We start from the raw sequence: 16,114 nt of genomic DNA on the forward strand, positions 1-16,114 counted from the left end.
TTCCACTGATCTACCTGCCTGTCTCTGTACCAAATACCATACAGTTTTTTTAATCACTATTGCTCCTGTAATACAGCTTGAGGTCACAATGGTGATTTCCCCAGAAGTTCTTTTATTGTTGAGAATAGTTTTCACTATCCTGGGTTTTTTGTTATTCCAAATGAACTTGCAAATTTCTCTTTCTAACTCTGTGAAGAATTGAGTTGGAATTTTGATGGGGATTGCATTGAATCTGTAGGTTGCTTTTGGTGAGATGGCCATTTTTACTATATTAATCCTGACAATCCATGAGCATGGGAGATCTTTTTATCTTCTGAGATCTTCAATTTCTTTCTTCAGAGACTTGAAGTTCTTGTCATACAGATCTTTCACTTGCTTTATTAGAGTTATACCAAAGTATTTTATATTATCTGTGACTACTCAACAAAATGGGAAAATCTGGATGAAATGGACAGTTTTCTAGACAGATACCAGGTACCAAAGTTATATCAGGATCAGATAAACTGTCTAGACAGTCCCATAACCCCTAAAGAAGTAGAAGCAGTCATTAAAAGTCTCCCAATCAAAAAAGCCCAGGACCAGATGGGTTTAGTGCCAAATTGTATCAGACCTTCAAAGAAGACCTAATAGCAATACTCTTCAAACTATTCCACAAAGTAGAAACAGAAGGAACACTACCAGTCTGTGAAGCCACAATTATGCTTATACATAAACCACACAAAGACCCAACAAAGAAAGAGAACCTTAGACCAATTTCCCTTATGAATATCAATGCACAAATACTCAATAAAATTATGAAAACTGAATCCAAGAACACATCAAAACGATCATCCATCATGACCAAGTAGGCTTCATCCCATGGATGCAGGTATGATTCAATATATGGAAATTCATCAGTGTAATCCACTATATAAACAAACTGAAAGAAAAAAGCCACCTGATTATCTCATTAGATGCTGAGAAACCATTTGACAAAATTCAACACCCTTTCATGGTAAAAGTCCTGCAAAGATCAGGAATTTGAGGCCCATACCTAAACATAGTAAAAACAATATACAGCAAACCAGTAGCTAACATCAAACTAAATGGAGAGAAACTTGAAGCAATCCCACTAAAATCAGGGACTAGACAAGGCTGCCCATTCTTTCCCTACCTATTCAGTATAGTACTTGAAGTCCTAGCCAGAGCAATTAGACAACAAAAGGAGGTCAAAGGGATACAAATTGAAAAGGAAGAAGTCAAAATATCACTATTTGTAGATAGATTATATGGTAGTATACTTATATGACCCCAAAATTCCACCAGAGAACTCCTACAGCTGATAAACAACAAAATGTAGGGGTATAAAATTAACTCAAATAAATTGGTAGCCTTCCTCTACTCAAAGGATAAGCTGGATGAGAAAGGAATTAGGGAAATGACGCCTTTCCCAATAGTCACAAATAATATAAAAAAGAATCTTAAATCATGAAAATAATATCATTTAAAATGTTTAATCTGGCCATTTTAAGACTTCTTTAAGCCAGATGTAATAGAGCATATCTATAATTCCAGCACTCAAGAAACTAAGGCAGGAGGATTACAGACTCAAAACCAGACTGGACTACACAGTGAGAACCTGTCTCAAAACAGTGGAGATACACACACACACACACACACACACACACACACACACACACACACACACACACACATATTTCCTGCCGGTATAGTGCCAATGTATTCAAAGTACATCAACATTAAGTTAATCATGTATAAGAAAAAGAATATTGTCTGAGGTATTTTAGAACGTCACTGTAACACTTGCCAATATGTTATATGGAAAACTTTAATTCTGGCCAGTGAAATGTATGCCACAGTTCTGGTAGGACGTTCGTTAGGCACAAGGCTTTCATGTTGCTCTGGCTTTCCATCCTAATGCCTAGAGTTTCACTTGTGACGGCTAGATATTCATTACAGTGTGAGATCATGAACTAACCTAAAGATACAGCAAGTGTTTGCTCAGCTGACAGAAGAAAAAGCCAAAAAGTAACCAATAGTTTCTGGCAAAAGTCCTTTTTAGGTAGCAAAAATGTGTCAATTGCTTTTAATGTTGTTGAAATAAAATACCTGAGAGAAAAAACTTAGGGAAGTAAAGTTTTCTTTTGATTCAGTTTCAAAGTCATGGTTATTTGATTCCCTTGATTTAGCAAAACACCATGTTGCCAGAAATGTTGACTTTAAGGTAAGCAAGAAACAACAGGCAGGAGAGGGATAGCCATGGATAATACTGCCCAGGGGCCTGCCCTCCATGAGGACTTCTCATCACAGCCAACCTGCTGAAGTTTCTACAGCATCCCAGACTATTAAACTGTGAGCCTATGAAGAGCATTTCATATTCAATCCATACACTGTATGCAGAGAAAATAAAAATTTAGACAGAGTAAATTATGCTGGATAATTTCACAAAGTACAAGGAACTTTACACTAAAAATTGAAGCAGTAGGCCTTTCTGAGAACTGAATTTAAAAAAAATAATAAACAAACAAAGTAACAAGCCAAGGATGTTACAAGTTGAACCAGTTGTGAAGAACTTGAGACTATAAATGAGTCTTGGCCTGTCTCCTTTGGACATAGGAATGGTAGGGCATTGTGCATCAGCATTGGTATGGACCCTCTCAGCTGGGGCCTTCCTGCTCTGCCTCTTTGCAGCTACATGTATAGTCAGAGTGGGAATCCCCGAGTTTGGTGTGTCAGCAGATCCCTGCTTCCCCCAGTGATCCCTTCTTCCTAACAGTTTTCTCAAGAATCATTTCAGTTATATTTGAATTAAACAATATGGACTTGTGGATTTTGCTTTCAGTCTTAAATAATATTGTAGGAATCAATAATGAAAACTTAAATCTGCTCTGGTATTTATTTCAGTACACTGCTCAAGGATTACATATGCACTGTTATCAAAACATTCCCAAGTAAATAGTAATAGTAGTGAACCATCTCAAAACCCTTATAAACTGGTTGTGAGTGGTTCGTGTCCATAGTCCCAGCTACTTGAGAGACAAGGCAGGAGTCTCAATTGAACCCTAAGTTCAAGATTAACCTGAACAATATAGTGGAATCTCATCTCAAAAAAAAAAAAAGATAAAAATCCCTTTTATTTTAGTTTCCATAGAATAGGAACTACAGACAGAGAGTCCCTGAAACTGTTCTTGAGTGAAGCTGCAGTAAGTCTCTGGTTAACAAGACATACAATAAACTTCCCCCTCTTGGAGCACCAGAGTTAACTAAGCATTGCACTATCGTGCCCAGTGAGCTGAGGAATACAGTTTGAAAGCAGAATTTTGATCCATATACAGATTAAATTCCTGACCTAATCAACACCATAGTCTGGGTTGCTAATAGATGCATCATTGCCAACAGAATCTTTAATAGGTAACTCCTAGGTCTAGATATTATAAAGGGCAGTAAGTCCATGTGCAGGATGCTCATACTAGACAGTAATCAGAAAGGCATCAGTGAAAACAGTACAGCCAGAGTGGGAGTGCTTTTAGAAATGGATGCCATGCAGTGTATATGGGGGATGAAGAATAAACTGAGTTCACCAGTGTGAGCTAAGACTTTGAGCCTCTCACATCACTACCCAAGGCTGTTTGCTAATTGATTCAAGCTAGAAAAGGAAGATTTAGATGACTTTCTCCTAAGAGTCAACTGAAATCTCATTGTCTCTCACCTCCCTCTGGATGGATCTGTTCCTATCATTGGGTCAGTGCCTACTAATTGGCACAGATGTAAATGAATGAAGAACTGAGGACAAGTAACCCAAAGAACATAAGCCAAGCAAGGTGAAAAGACAGTCATAAAGGGGCAGGTTACTGTGGGAAAGATAGGTACTATGGGAAATGTATCCATGGGATATGGATAACAGTAATGGCCAATATGGTGTGCCTTCACTCAAACATCATGGGCCATTTCAACTGACACAGGCAACAGAAGCCTCTCACTTATAAAAGAACTAGAAGTGGTGCCATTTCCATGAGACCACACTCTACATGTATGGTAGAGAAAGGACTAGAAAATTGCTCATCTGTCTTCTATTCTAAAACATCTCAAAATCAGCAATTAGTAGTGATCATAATCATAACAAGTTACTGTTTGTCATATGCCAAGTAATGTATTATGCACACATGCAAAATCTCAGTCTTCTCCACTGTTTTATTTCTGCTTCCTGGAATTCAGAGACAGAGGCTGTATTCAACTACCTTCAGAAATGTTCAAGCTTTTCCTGCTATAATTTCAGACTACAGACAGTTCTCTCCTTTGTCCTCCTCCTCCCCTATCCGACCCTGCTCTCTGTGTGTGTCTCTCTCAAAAGTCAGACAGTTCTTGCTCTGTAGGTCTGTCTTAGGCACAGAGGGATGAATGTCCTAGTCAGAAAACCAGTCAAGTATGCTCTGATATGGACTGACTGGATCTTAGCATACAAAATGATTATGTTTAATCTCACATTATAAAAGACTTGTTTTAATTTTGATGCATATTTTAGCAGGCACTTCCAGAGAGTCGATGCAAATCATCCCTCATTATCTACAGATAAAAGAAATACTTCTAATCAGCGATCAAGAGCTTCTGCCGTGCCATGTGATGGAGCAGCATTGGAAGTTCTATGTGGGATGTAAGAAGCTATCGTTCTGAAGCCTGGCTTTCTAGGTAGCTTACTTAGCAGTTGCTCTTATAATCACCAGCCCCTCATCTCCATCGTGTAAGTCATATCTTAACCCGCACTATGAGTTATTTCCTGTGATAAGAAAGCGGTTGTGTTATGGTCAGTTTAGTGCTTTTTGCCTCTAAAATCAAGACATTTCTGAATAAAACCATAATGAGTCTCCTGCTTTTTCTTTTATTGTCATCAACTTAAAACTAATCTTGCATTCAGCACTTCTACCTGTGCATGAGTGACAGTTCCTAGTAGAACGGTGAAGACACACGTAAACAATCAACAGGTAAGTGTCTCTGGGGAAGCCCTGCAATGTCCCCCATTTACTCTGATGTGTCGCTTAAAATCAAATGTAAAATTACAACGAATTTAAGTTTTATGTAAGATTAGTGTAGGTAGGGCTAAATCTTTGAACAGGGAGCTAACCAAGTGTTGACTGGGGATGACTGCTTTTGAAAGTTGAACCTCCTACTTCTACACTGTCGCGAGCATTTGTAAGATACTCAAGAGCTTTGTCAGTTTCCTCAAACTCCTTAATGTTTTGATGACCAGATTATTCTCATCCTTCATTATCTCTGACTCCCAAGTAAGCTTTGGCCTCACGTTCTTATTCTGTCACTTGTCTGCCGTTGTGTAGAAAAGTGAACATTGCAATAAAAATCACTAGGAGGCTGGAGAGATGGCTCAGCAGAGTCCTGGTGTCCATGTGCAGCTCACAGCCCTCTATCTATAACTCCTGTTCTGGGAAACCTGGGGCCCTCTTCTGGCCTCTGTGGGCACTGGGTACATGCACAGGCATGCATGTAGACAAAACACCAATACACACAAAGTAATAATTTATTATTTTTAATCAGTAGAACTTTGGTGAGGGGGAATATAGTATTGGCTTTGAGTATTTGGATGTCTTACTTCAAATGTATAAAGTATTTAGAAAATACCTTTAGAATATACATTTGAGAGCCGACTCTGGGAAGCAAGGTTACAGATCTGAACAATTGAGAAGAAAGGAAGGCTATTCCACCCAAAGATGGAAAGAGCTGCCTTGCCATGACTCTTGTCTAAGATCTCTGGAGGGTATTTATAAGATTCTGTCTACTCTGGGGTCTTGGTGAACCTTTTAAGCTTCTGACCCTCAGCCACACACAGGACCTTGAATGTCCATTGATCCAATCTCATGGGCTGTTTGGAGGGTATTTGTGTCCTTTCTAGAAAACTGGTTTTTAAAAATGCACTGACATGTATTCACTATATCTATACTTGTGTTACATGGGGATACTTTTTAACAGTATATATTACACTATACTATACTGTCTTACATGAGGATATTTTCATACAGTATATATTACACTATACTGTGTTACATGGGGATATTTTCTACAGTATATATTACACTATACTATACTGTCTTACATGGGGATATTTTCATACAGTATATATTACACTATACTATACTGTCTTACATGAGGATATTTTCTACAGTATATATTACACTATACTATACTGTCTTACATGAGGATATTTTCATACAGTATATATTATACTATAATATACTGTCTTACATGAGGATATTTTCATACAGTATATATTACACTATAATATACTGTCTTACATGAGGATATTTTCTACAGTATATATTACACTATAATATACTGTCTTACATGAGGATATTTTCATACAGTATATATTACACTATAATATACTGTCTTACATGGGGATATTTTCTACAGTATATATTATACTATAATATACTGTCTTTACATGGGGATATTTTCATACAGTATATATTACACATTGAGTATATTCCCTCTTATGGACATCTTTTTCCTTTCTTCCACTTCCCCTCTCCCATTAGTCCCTCCTATCCTAGACAGTCTTGCCACTAGTTTCATATATACATGATTTTACCTATTTGAAATATAGGAACTATTCATGAGAGAAAACATGGTATTTGTCTTCCTGAGACTGGCATAATTTCCTTAGCATTATTTATTTTACTTAAACCCACTTACCAGCAAGTGGCATAAGTTTGGTCTTCATACTGAGAACAATTTCATTGTGTCTCTATGCCGCATTTCTTCACCCATTCCTCTGTTGTTGGGCACCTGCCTGCCTTTGTGAAGAGTGCTGTGCATTAAACACTGATGTGCAAGTATTTTCATGACCCATTGGCCTCAGTCTCCATTCTCTAGTTCAGCCTTCATTAGTACCAGTGTAGACTGATCCTACAACAGCAATTCTAGCCAGTTCTTACTGCAGCTTACTGCTGGTTCAGCACTGTGTCATACCAGCCTAATCATTAAATATCTACACTGTCCCCTTTGCTACTACAGGAGTGAAACTATAACAGGTCCCCAGACCTCAGCAGGACTGACAGTGTGAGAGATGTTCCATCAGGCCTGGGAACCCAGTGCATAGGTAGCAACATCTGCCAACATGAAAACAAAGACCCAATCCACTCAAAGTCCATGGCTCTCAGAAAGGCCCTAAATGTATGGACCTTGCATTATGGCTTCTGAAGTTTCCCTTCTGGCTAACTGTTCTTGCTAACTGAGATATGTCAAGTCAGGGTGTGGATTTGTGCTTGAAAGCCCACCCTGAGAAAGGCTTGGGACTGTACTCAGGTCCCAAGCATCCAGTGTAGTCACAGACTGGCTAATAAAAGTTTTCTGTTGGCCTGAACCCATGTCCAATTGGTATTCTCTGGTGGATCCCTCACAACAAAATCTAGGTCAAAATTTTTAATTACCTGTCTAGTCCTAATATAATCTACCAGTTTCATCTCCCAATAATCTTGTAACTATTAAACATATTTTTGGTCCCTGTTATGAACTGAATTGTGACCCTTGAAATTCATGTGCTAAATCTCTAATCTCCAATTCCTCAATTGTGAGTGTATTGCTGGAAGATAGGGACTTTAAAAAAAAGGAAGATAAGGCCTTGGTTAAGTCAGAATAAGTCATTAAAGCAGAGGCTCTGTATTCAGTCATCTGAATCAGAGAAGAGAAGGCTTAACATAGGGACACAAGAGATGTAAGAACACAGTAATATCCATTCATCTACAGACAAGAAGCCATCACGGATAAACTTACGGTGATGCTGATTGCAGACCAGAATCTGAGAAGTGGGTTTAAATCTTGTTTGTAAAGCCACTCGTATGGGTCAACAGGGTGGACCTCTTTAGCAACGACGTAACCTGACACCCTCCCTTTCACTGTTTACCCTGACTTCATCATCTTTCCTTGTCCAGGCCTGGAAATTGGATCTACTGAGGCAGTCAAGAAAACAGGAAAAGCTGTGGTCTGGCATCTGGGCTCAGCTGGGAAAAGTTTCAGCACCAAAGAAGCTTAGCATGCTTATAGGCAGAGTTGAACAGAGTGGTGGTTATTAGAGGGCCAGACAAGGAGGGAGGGTTTCTTGGTATTGTACTGTTTGAAAGTAAGGGTAACAAGGACCTGCATTGATGCCCAGCCCATATGAGGGGGATCACTGAGGGACCCTGACAAAGAAGCATGTCACTGTGGGAGAGGGTCTTGGGGGTGATATGTGCTCAAGCCATGCCCCAGTGTGTGGTACACACCCTGCCATTTCCCTCGCCCCCAGGCGGCAGGGAAGTTTGTCATTCTTCCACAGTTCATGGCCACACCCATATCAACAGCACACATTTCCTCAAAGCTTCACTCGCTTCCTTCACTCCCTTCACCTCTCTCCCCTGCCCATTTACAGTTCTCATACAGTTTATCATACAGTTATATATGAGGCCACCCTCATATGTGACTTCCTATGTTGCCTCGCCATGACCTCTCAATTCAGGCCCTTAATATTTGGTGCCTGCTGTTCCTAATTTTAGTTTCCATAGTTTGTCTCCCTGAAGCATTTTAAAAGCCTGGTTAAGAGTTTAGTCGTGGCTGTATAGTTAGTGTTTCCTAAATAGCTCAGGTACAGCAGGTGCCTAAGCCTGCCCTGTCAGTTACATACTGTGCTTTGAGGTCAGTGACAGGACACCTCAGTGAAGACGGCGAAGTGTCACTCTGACAAGCCACGACGTAGGAACATAGGAATGGCTATGCTTCAGTTGAGCAATGCCACCATTGTTTCTTCTCCAAGCCCCACAGGGATTTTGCTGTTGCAGTCTGAAGAATATCATTAGAAATGAGGCAGTTTTCTTCTGATGCACTTTCTTGGGCCAGTAGCTTTCCTAAACACTTCATTCACAAGAAAGTTGTGTAACAGTCTGGGAAGATGGCTCAGCAGGGAAACATGCTTGTCAGCAAGCCTGGCAACCTGAGTTACAGGCTTGGCCTGGAGAGTAGGGTACCACGAGTCATCCTCTCAAACACGCATAAACACATTTTAAAAGGTTTTGATTCTTTGTGAATTTCATATCATGTACCTCAATCCCACTCATCTTCCCCCCTCTCCATATCTACTGTCTGTCATTACAACTTTGCACTCAAAAGAAAACAAAAACTAAAAACTACAACAGTTAAAAAAAAAACACTGTGGAAGCTATGGTGTCTCATGGTGTGTCACCCAATACACCCATTTGTCCAGTCTCACTTGGTAAATGTTGATAGCAGTGAAAGTCATTGGTCTGGTCTAAGGAACTCAATGCACACCATCAATACTGGGCACGCCACTTGGGGCTCTTCTGAGGGGTCCTGTTGTTGCCCTGTGTCATGGAGATCCTGCAGCTTGGTTTGTAGGCCTGGCCCCCTTTGCATACCCAGCAGTTCACAGATGGTACATGTTGGCAGACCAGCCTCAAGGCCCCTGGATCTGAGTCCGTAGGGCTGGGGTTTTCAACCCACCAGCTCTTTTCAAGCTCTGGAACCCAGGCCTGCTTTGGCCCAGGTAAGTGGTGGGGACAGTTTCACCAGGGTAGCAGGCAAGCACACCCCTGCCACCAGGGTCCTCCAGCACTGTTCTTGAACCTTCAGGGCTAGCTTCTATTTGCTGCCCCAGGTGAGGTGTCAGGCCCACTCTCCTAAGTGTTGGAACCATTGAGGAGAAGGGCAAGCTCACCTCACCCTCCCTTTAGCTAGCTTTCCCATGCTGCCCAGGCAAGGGGGGTCAGCTCTTCATAGTTCCTAGGCATCAACATGGTCCAGACTGAGATATCGCATTGGCCTTTGGTAGTAACATGGGCCATGGAAATCAACACAAACCCTCCTGCTGCCGGATATAGCTCAGTCATGGCCTCAGTGGCACAAGGGTGGTACCTCCTGTGGCTTTTAGGCAACCCAGGCTACTCACATCAGGGCTATATGTAGTGCTCAAACCATTCCACTTCTCTCCCAGCTCTAACACATGCATGTCCATGGGTGGAATTTCCCTGGCAGGGGGTCCTCTCTTTAGAGAGGTAAAGGTTCTGCCTCTCCCTCTCCCTTCTTTCCACCACACGGTGCTTGCGTCTTCTGCCCCCGGAGGTGGCCCTCAGTTTTTCTTAAGGCGCCCCACTGCATGGGGTAGGCAATCTTTACACTTAAATAATTTTTTAATTGCTTTAAAAAAAAGTTGTGTTTTCCTTGGGCACGGTGAATCACCTAAGTAGGTCACTCTGGAGAAGTGGCATTCATTACCTTGATTTGCTGAAAGAAACACATGCCCACATGTAGGAGAACAGTCAGCTGCAGAAATCACCCACAGGGCCAGTCAGGAAAGGAAGGGGAAGGAAGAAGGAAAGGGAAGGAAGTGCAGTCAGTGGTCTGTGTAAGGGGCTAGAATATGAACTAATATCTTTATTAATGCATTCCAGTTGTTATCACAAGCACTTCTGATGTGTTAACACGTGTAATCCTCACCACACTAGATGTACTAGGAAAAGCTATTACTCACTTTAAGATGAGTGATCTGAGGAAAGGCTGAGGTAACTTAGCCCAGAGTTACAGAGCAGCTGCCAAGTGGTAGAAATATCAAAACTGGGAGTCTGGCTTTGGAACTCAGATTGGGTACTGTATGTTTTTTTTTTCTCTCAGCCTGTTACCTAGTTCAAAATGTATATTAAGATATTGAACGGTGTCAGCCTCATGATGGTGACTCAGGCTCCTGCTACCTACACATTTTAAAGTCAATTTGCTCACTGTGGTAGGGCAAACGGATTCTCTCTGGTAGCCAAGGAAATGCAGCAGCCCAGATGCCAACTCTAACAGAAACACATTGGTGTCTACTATCAAGTCTCTTTATTTTTCTGTCTTGGAAGGCTCTAACCATGACTGAGATGATTTTTGATAGGAGAACTAGCATGCTGCTTTGAATGATTGCATGAACCCATAGGCCCTGGTTTGCAAGGGACTTCGGATTTCTTATCTATTGTGAGCTAACGGCACTTAGCTAACAACATATGGGTTTTTTTGTTTGTTTGTTTGTTTGTTTGATTCTGCTCATGGTTTTGCTGTTGTTGTTGCTTTGTTTTTTCTGTTTACATAGTGCATGTAAAAGCCAAGAACTCTGATTTCATGCAGCTGAAGCCATAGTGTTCTCAAATCTTAAATCTTTTACCACCTAAATAAGAGGATCAGAATTGGAGGCCATGCCAAGTCAACTTGCCTGACTTCATTCAATCCACAAGTACAGCGATTGTGGTTAACTACTAAATTCCTTAGACATAGCTGTAAGTTTATATTCTTCCATTTATTACTACTTTACCAAGAGATTTTATTTTGCTTTTTGGGGATAGGTTGACCTTTGAAATCACCATGACTTTGAATATCTGATCCTCCTTCCACCCCCCAAGTACTGACATTACACAGTACCACAGCACCCCCATGTATGTGGTGTTGAGGTGGGTGTCAGTAAACACTCCTACCAATAACTGAGCTGTAAGCCCAGCCCTCCCAGGAGTTTTAAGGAAGACCAACAGGTGCACACTTAAGATGCTATAATGTCAATAAAGTATTTGTAAGTGGCAAAAGTAGTTGATATTTGTGTTTTCAGCAATAGAATACTTTAAAGTTCCATGACATCTTGACTGTTTGTCTGAGATATGAAGTTGGGTCATGTCTCAAAAGCTGAAGGCAGGAAGTGATAGGGCGTTATGGTAAGGCTAGTGGTTGAGCCCAGCCAGTCTCTCCTCACCATCGGACAGCAGAGCTTCCCTGTCCACTTCACTGGAACACAGTAACTGCTGTGAAATGAGCCAACAGAATAAACCAAAATATTCCCTCTGTGTGTGTGTGTGTGTGTGTGTGTGTGTGTGTGTGTGTGTGTGTGTGTGTGGACCTCAAAAGAAGACATTGGTGATGAAATAGTTAAGAAAATATTGACCAAATTTCCAAGATGCCATCTCTATGCCACTAAAGATAAGTTCTCAACAGTGCAAATCCAGAGAACCCCTAGCCACACGGAGTCCTTGCCCTTTCGAAGCCAAGTAGAATAGTTTGAATGGAGCCCCTCCATCCATATACAGGGCAAGGCCTATCATCCCCACTGGAGTCGCCCCTACCCTTATTTTTCTACACTTCCCCAGAAGGGACTTAGATTCCCCTGCTCTGTCTGTTTCTTTGATAAAATGTTCCATCAGCTTGTTGCTCAGTTCAATAAATAAAGAAAAATCCAGGCAAACATAAAAACATGTGAGACCCTCGACCTAAGGCTAGACTTGCTGTTTATCTGTAGCTGCTTGTCATAGTTGTAGATTTTCACCCCACAAAATCTTCAGAATTTGCCAAGATCTGTTTGTGTGGGTGCTAAGCCACCTCGGTTAGATTAGACACTGAGATGTGAACGCCGGTGGAGGGTCCTGAACACAGATTGTCCAGACCAGTACGCTATATTTGCTCTGATCTGAGGATTCAGACCACAGGCTAGTCAGCTGACTCTTTTGATCCTTGGGATCTGATTACAAGCATACAGGATTCTTCTAACAGTACTGAGATTCAGGAAGATCATATGGAATCCTACTAAAGTACTTAATATCCTTGAAATACATTTCAAATCCCATGCCTTCAGCTCCTATTTCCTTAAGGTGAACTAACTTCAAGGATCCTATCAAGTCCTTCAGAAGGTCAAATAAGTCTCTGGCCACACCTAGGTGAACCCTATTCAGACATCCAGGGAAGGCTTATTCACTTGAAGTTGAACTAGTGGATACCACTTTTAAGGAGGCTGCTTTCCTCAGGTGCTTCCTCAGAGGAGAGCAGCAGTGGTGAAGACAACATCATTCTGTGTACAGGGAGGTATGGTATCTATGAGCAACATCCAAAGTAGTGGATACCAAGTCTATGACTGATCTGTGATTTAATCCAGACAGTAGGAAACCCCTAAGCTTCATAGGGGTGCTTGACTTGACAGTATGGTATTCTCTCTAATACTCAGACAGGTCCCAGAGAAGTCTGAAAGATCTATGGTGAGGGTATTTTCCCATTCTAGGGATTGAACCTAGGCCTCAGAGTTCTACCACTGAGCTGCACCACAACAAAGGGTAAAAGTGTGTACATGTATGCAAGGATAGTGCAGTTAAAAAAACCACATGACCACTCCCTGATATGGTTAGGGTTTGATATAAATAAGAGAAACAGTTGAGACCAGCCATCTAGAGCAGAGAGGAGAACAAGAAGGTGATTGGGTGGGTAGCTGAAATATGTGTATTGAGAGCATGACAATCAGAGATAGGGACTAGAGAACAATGCAGCTGTGATGAAACAGCAAACTGAGGGGAGCAGGCTATGTATGAGTAGCAGTGGAGAGAAACCTGAGCTGAAGGAACCAAATGCATAAGTATGCTATGTTCAGTTGATACCCCTGAAGGCTTGCTGCTTGAAGGGAACTGAGGAAGAAATATTCAAGGCAGAGAAGAGGTTGGTGGACATGAGGGACTCTTGTGGTCTGAACAAAATAAGACATAGAGAGGAATACATTAAAACAAGGCAGTGTTAGAATGCTACCAGTATAAAGTCTGGGAAGCCTAAAATAGTTGTGGGATTGATAGCTGGTAGCAATTTCAGCTGTATGCTAATTGAGAGTTACATGTCCTTTTGTTGAGTGAAAAGAAACACTTTGTAGGCAAGAGAGCTGGCTTCACAACCACCAGAAATCCTATTAGTCCAAGTTGAGTTCATTTCTGGATATTTCAAATGCCTTTTGGAGAAGGGAAAATCAAGGTTCCTCGACTTGGACACTTAAATACATGATATGCTATTGTGGCAGGAGTAATTAATTCATAAAAGTTTTACACATGTATAGGCCATTTATTCCATCAGCCTTCTGCCTTTCTGGGGGACACTTCAGGTGTGGTTTATTAGGCATATATATAGCATGTTAGTGTCTCTCTAGCCCAATAGCACTTAGTAAATGCTAAGTATGAAAAGTTTATAGCCTACTTCAAGTATAAAAGCCAGTTTGGCTCTCCTGGCTCTCTGACCCCTCTCTCTGTAGTTCTCTGTGTCCCTCTCTGTCTCTCTACCCTCTCAACCCCTCTCATGCCCCCAAAATAAATTTCTCATTTTATACTACACCCATCATATGTTGTGGGGTGGGGGTGTTTCAGCATACACGTAAGGCACTTCTCCTGGGACACATCATACCAAATTTTACAAACACCAATATTCTGACCTCTAATCTATTGCTTCTTTCCTTCACAAAATGGTTGATCACTGCTTAGGATGAGACCCTGCAGTATCTCTAGCCACCTCCACTGGGCTGTTATCATTCCATGGATGGGTCATTTGGCCCTAGCTTAATACTATACCTCATTTCACCCAGAGCTTTGAAGGCAGCAGGCACTTCAGTTTACCTCTCTTGCATCTCAAATACGAGTATATTATTGGACCTCTGACTTTCAGAATCAAACAGGTTAGTATTTTCCCAACTTCATACACGAATTTGTATGGACCACCTGAAAGAGAGTATACAGATACAATCTAGTAACATGGGGCTCACATTGATTAGAGGTCGCAACCAGTGCCTGCTACCCTTAAAGCAAGGAGGAATCTAAATAGGAAGAAGAAGTATGACAGGAAGGCTGAGCACAGTGGGACAATCAGAGTGATAGAGCTCATCTTACACCAGCAAGGGGATTACACACCAGGAGGATAAGTAGAGGACTTTCACTCTAGAACCTTTCTGAGGAGTCAATCAAGTTTATAAAACACTTGTGGATTTTGTTGTACCTCATTGTAGGGATGCTGCATATGAGATATCAAGGATGTCCTGGAGGGTCAAGCAATTCAGGCCTGAGCAATTACCAGAAGATCTGAGAAACCGATGGCTTGAGAGAACAAGGACATTGACGCCCAACGGATGGCAGAAAGATACACTGGGAAGAATCTGTAGAGGGTTAACGACCCAAGAACATGAGGTTGAAGATGTCTTCTAAAGGTGTGATGGCTAATTTGTTATCACCTGACAGTCCTACAAAGAAGGAGCCTCAATGAGGAAATGGACAGTTCAGAGCCAATAAACAGACATGTGAGGGTTATGGGTGTTTCAGTCCACCAGCCACCAACTGAGGCTCCTGACTTGAGCTGGGGCCTCAGATGGCTGCTGGTTCCATGAACTCAGACTGCCCAGGTTCTTCTGTGGAAAGGCACACACAGACCACAGTCGCAGACTTGGCCTTCCTGCTACAACGACTCCCACACACACACCCCAATCACTGATTCCTACTTTGTTTTAAAACTGAAAAAGACCTTCCCCTCTGTTAAGGCTGTAGAGATCTACGTAATTGCACAACTTAGAAAGTACACAGCATGACGTATGATCAAGCATTTTTTCCTCTAGATTCTATGGTATATGATGCCAACTTGGAAAGGAGAAATTTGAGCTTACCGTAATGATATTTCCAGAGAGTAGAGGTCCCTGGAGTGGCAGTTTAAAATTTCATTTGCTTCTCAATAAGTTTGTAAAATGTATGGAAAACACGCACACTCTGGATATTTTAAAGCTTGGGCCGCAGGGAAACGGCCTCTGCTGAGATGGCTGACCTCTGAATTGATCACAACCTGACTCCTGGGTCCTAATGCCTCACCAGGCTCGCCAAGCTCAAGGTAAGTTCTTCAGTCCGTCGAAAGATGGAACAGAGTAAGTAAAATGCTTAACTGCGAGGACTTGTTTAGTGCTGCCTCTTGTCCCGCAGGCGATCCCAGAAGTTCCACCACCCCACCGGGGAAGACCTCTTCGAGGTGAAACCTTAGACACTTTTTGCCAGTGTTTGCTTGCCAACATGAGCAAACACGAGGCCCCTTACGCACCCCCAGGAGCCGATGCCGTCCAGCTGGTTTACTGGTGTGCCTTTTTCCAGCAGTCTTCTGAGAACTCAGCCGGCTGGCCGGATGCAGCATCACCCCCGCCACCCCACCCGCGCCGGAGGGGAAAAAGAAGCGCATTCCGCACATAGGGCACTGATTAAACGCAACCAGCCCCACTCGTTCCTTAACACTCACCCTTCCCACGCCGCTGATAACGCCTCGCCAGGCAGCGCAGGCT

The 16,114-nt window shown here is 41.9% G+C and overlaps 1 protein-coding gene across 1 annotated transcript in view; it reads left to right on the forward strand.

Moving 5' to 3' along the window:
* Positions 1-8,041, forward strand: part of Ankrd31 (ankyrin repeat domain 31) — a 139,494-nt gene extending 131,453 nt beyond the window's left edge. The window contains exons 15-16 of the mRNA XM_032897071.1: positions 4,523-4,651; positions 7,941-8,041. Of these exons, the coding sequence (XP_032752962.1) occupies positions 4,523-4,651; positions 7,941-8,041 (230 nt within the window). The remainder of the gene's footprint in view (positions 1-4,522; positions 4,652-7,940) is intronic.
* The last annotated feature ends 8,073 nt before the right edge of the window (positions 8,042-16,114 follow it).

The sequence above is a fragment of the Rattus rattus genome, chromosome 3 (genome assembly GCF_011064425.1).
Source record: "Rattus rattus isolate New Zealand chromosome 3, Rrattus_CSIRO_v1, whole genome shotgun sequence".
Taxonomy (NCBI): domain Eukaryota; kingdom Metazoa; phylum Chordata; class Mammalia; order Rodentia; family Muridae; genus Rattus; species Rattus rattus.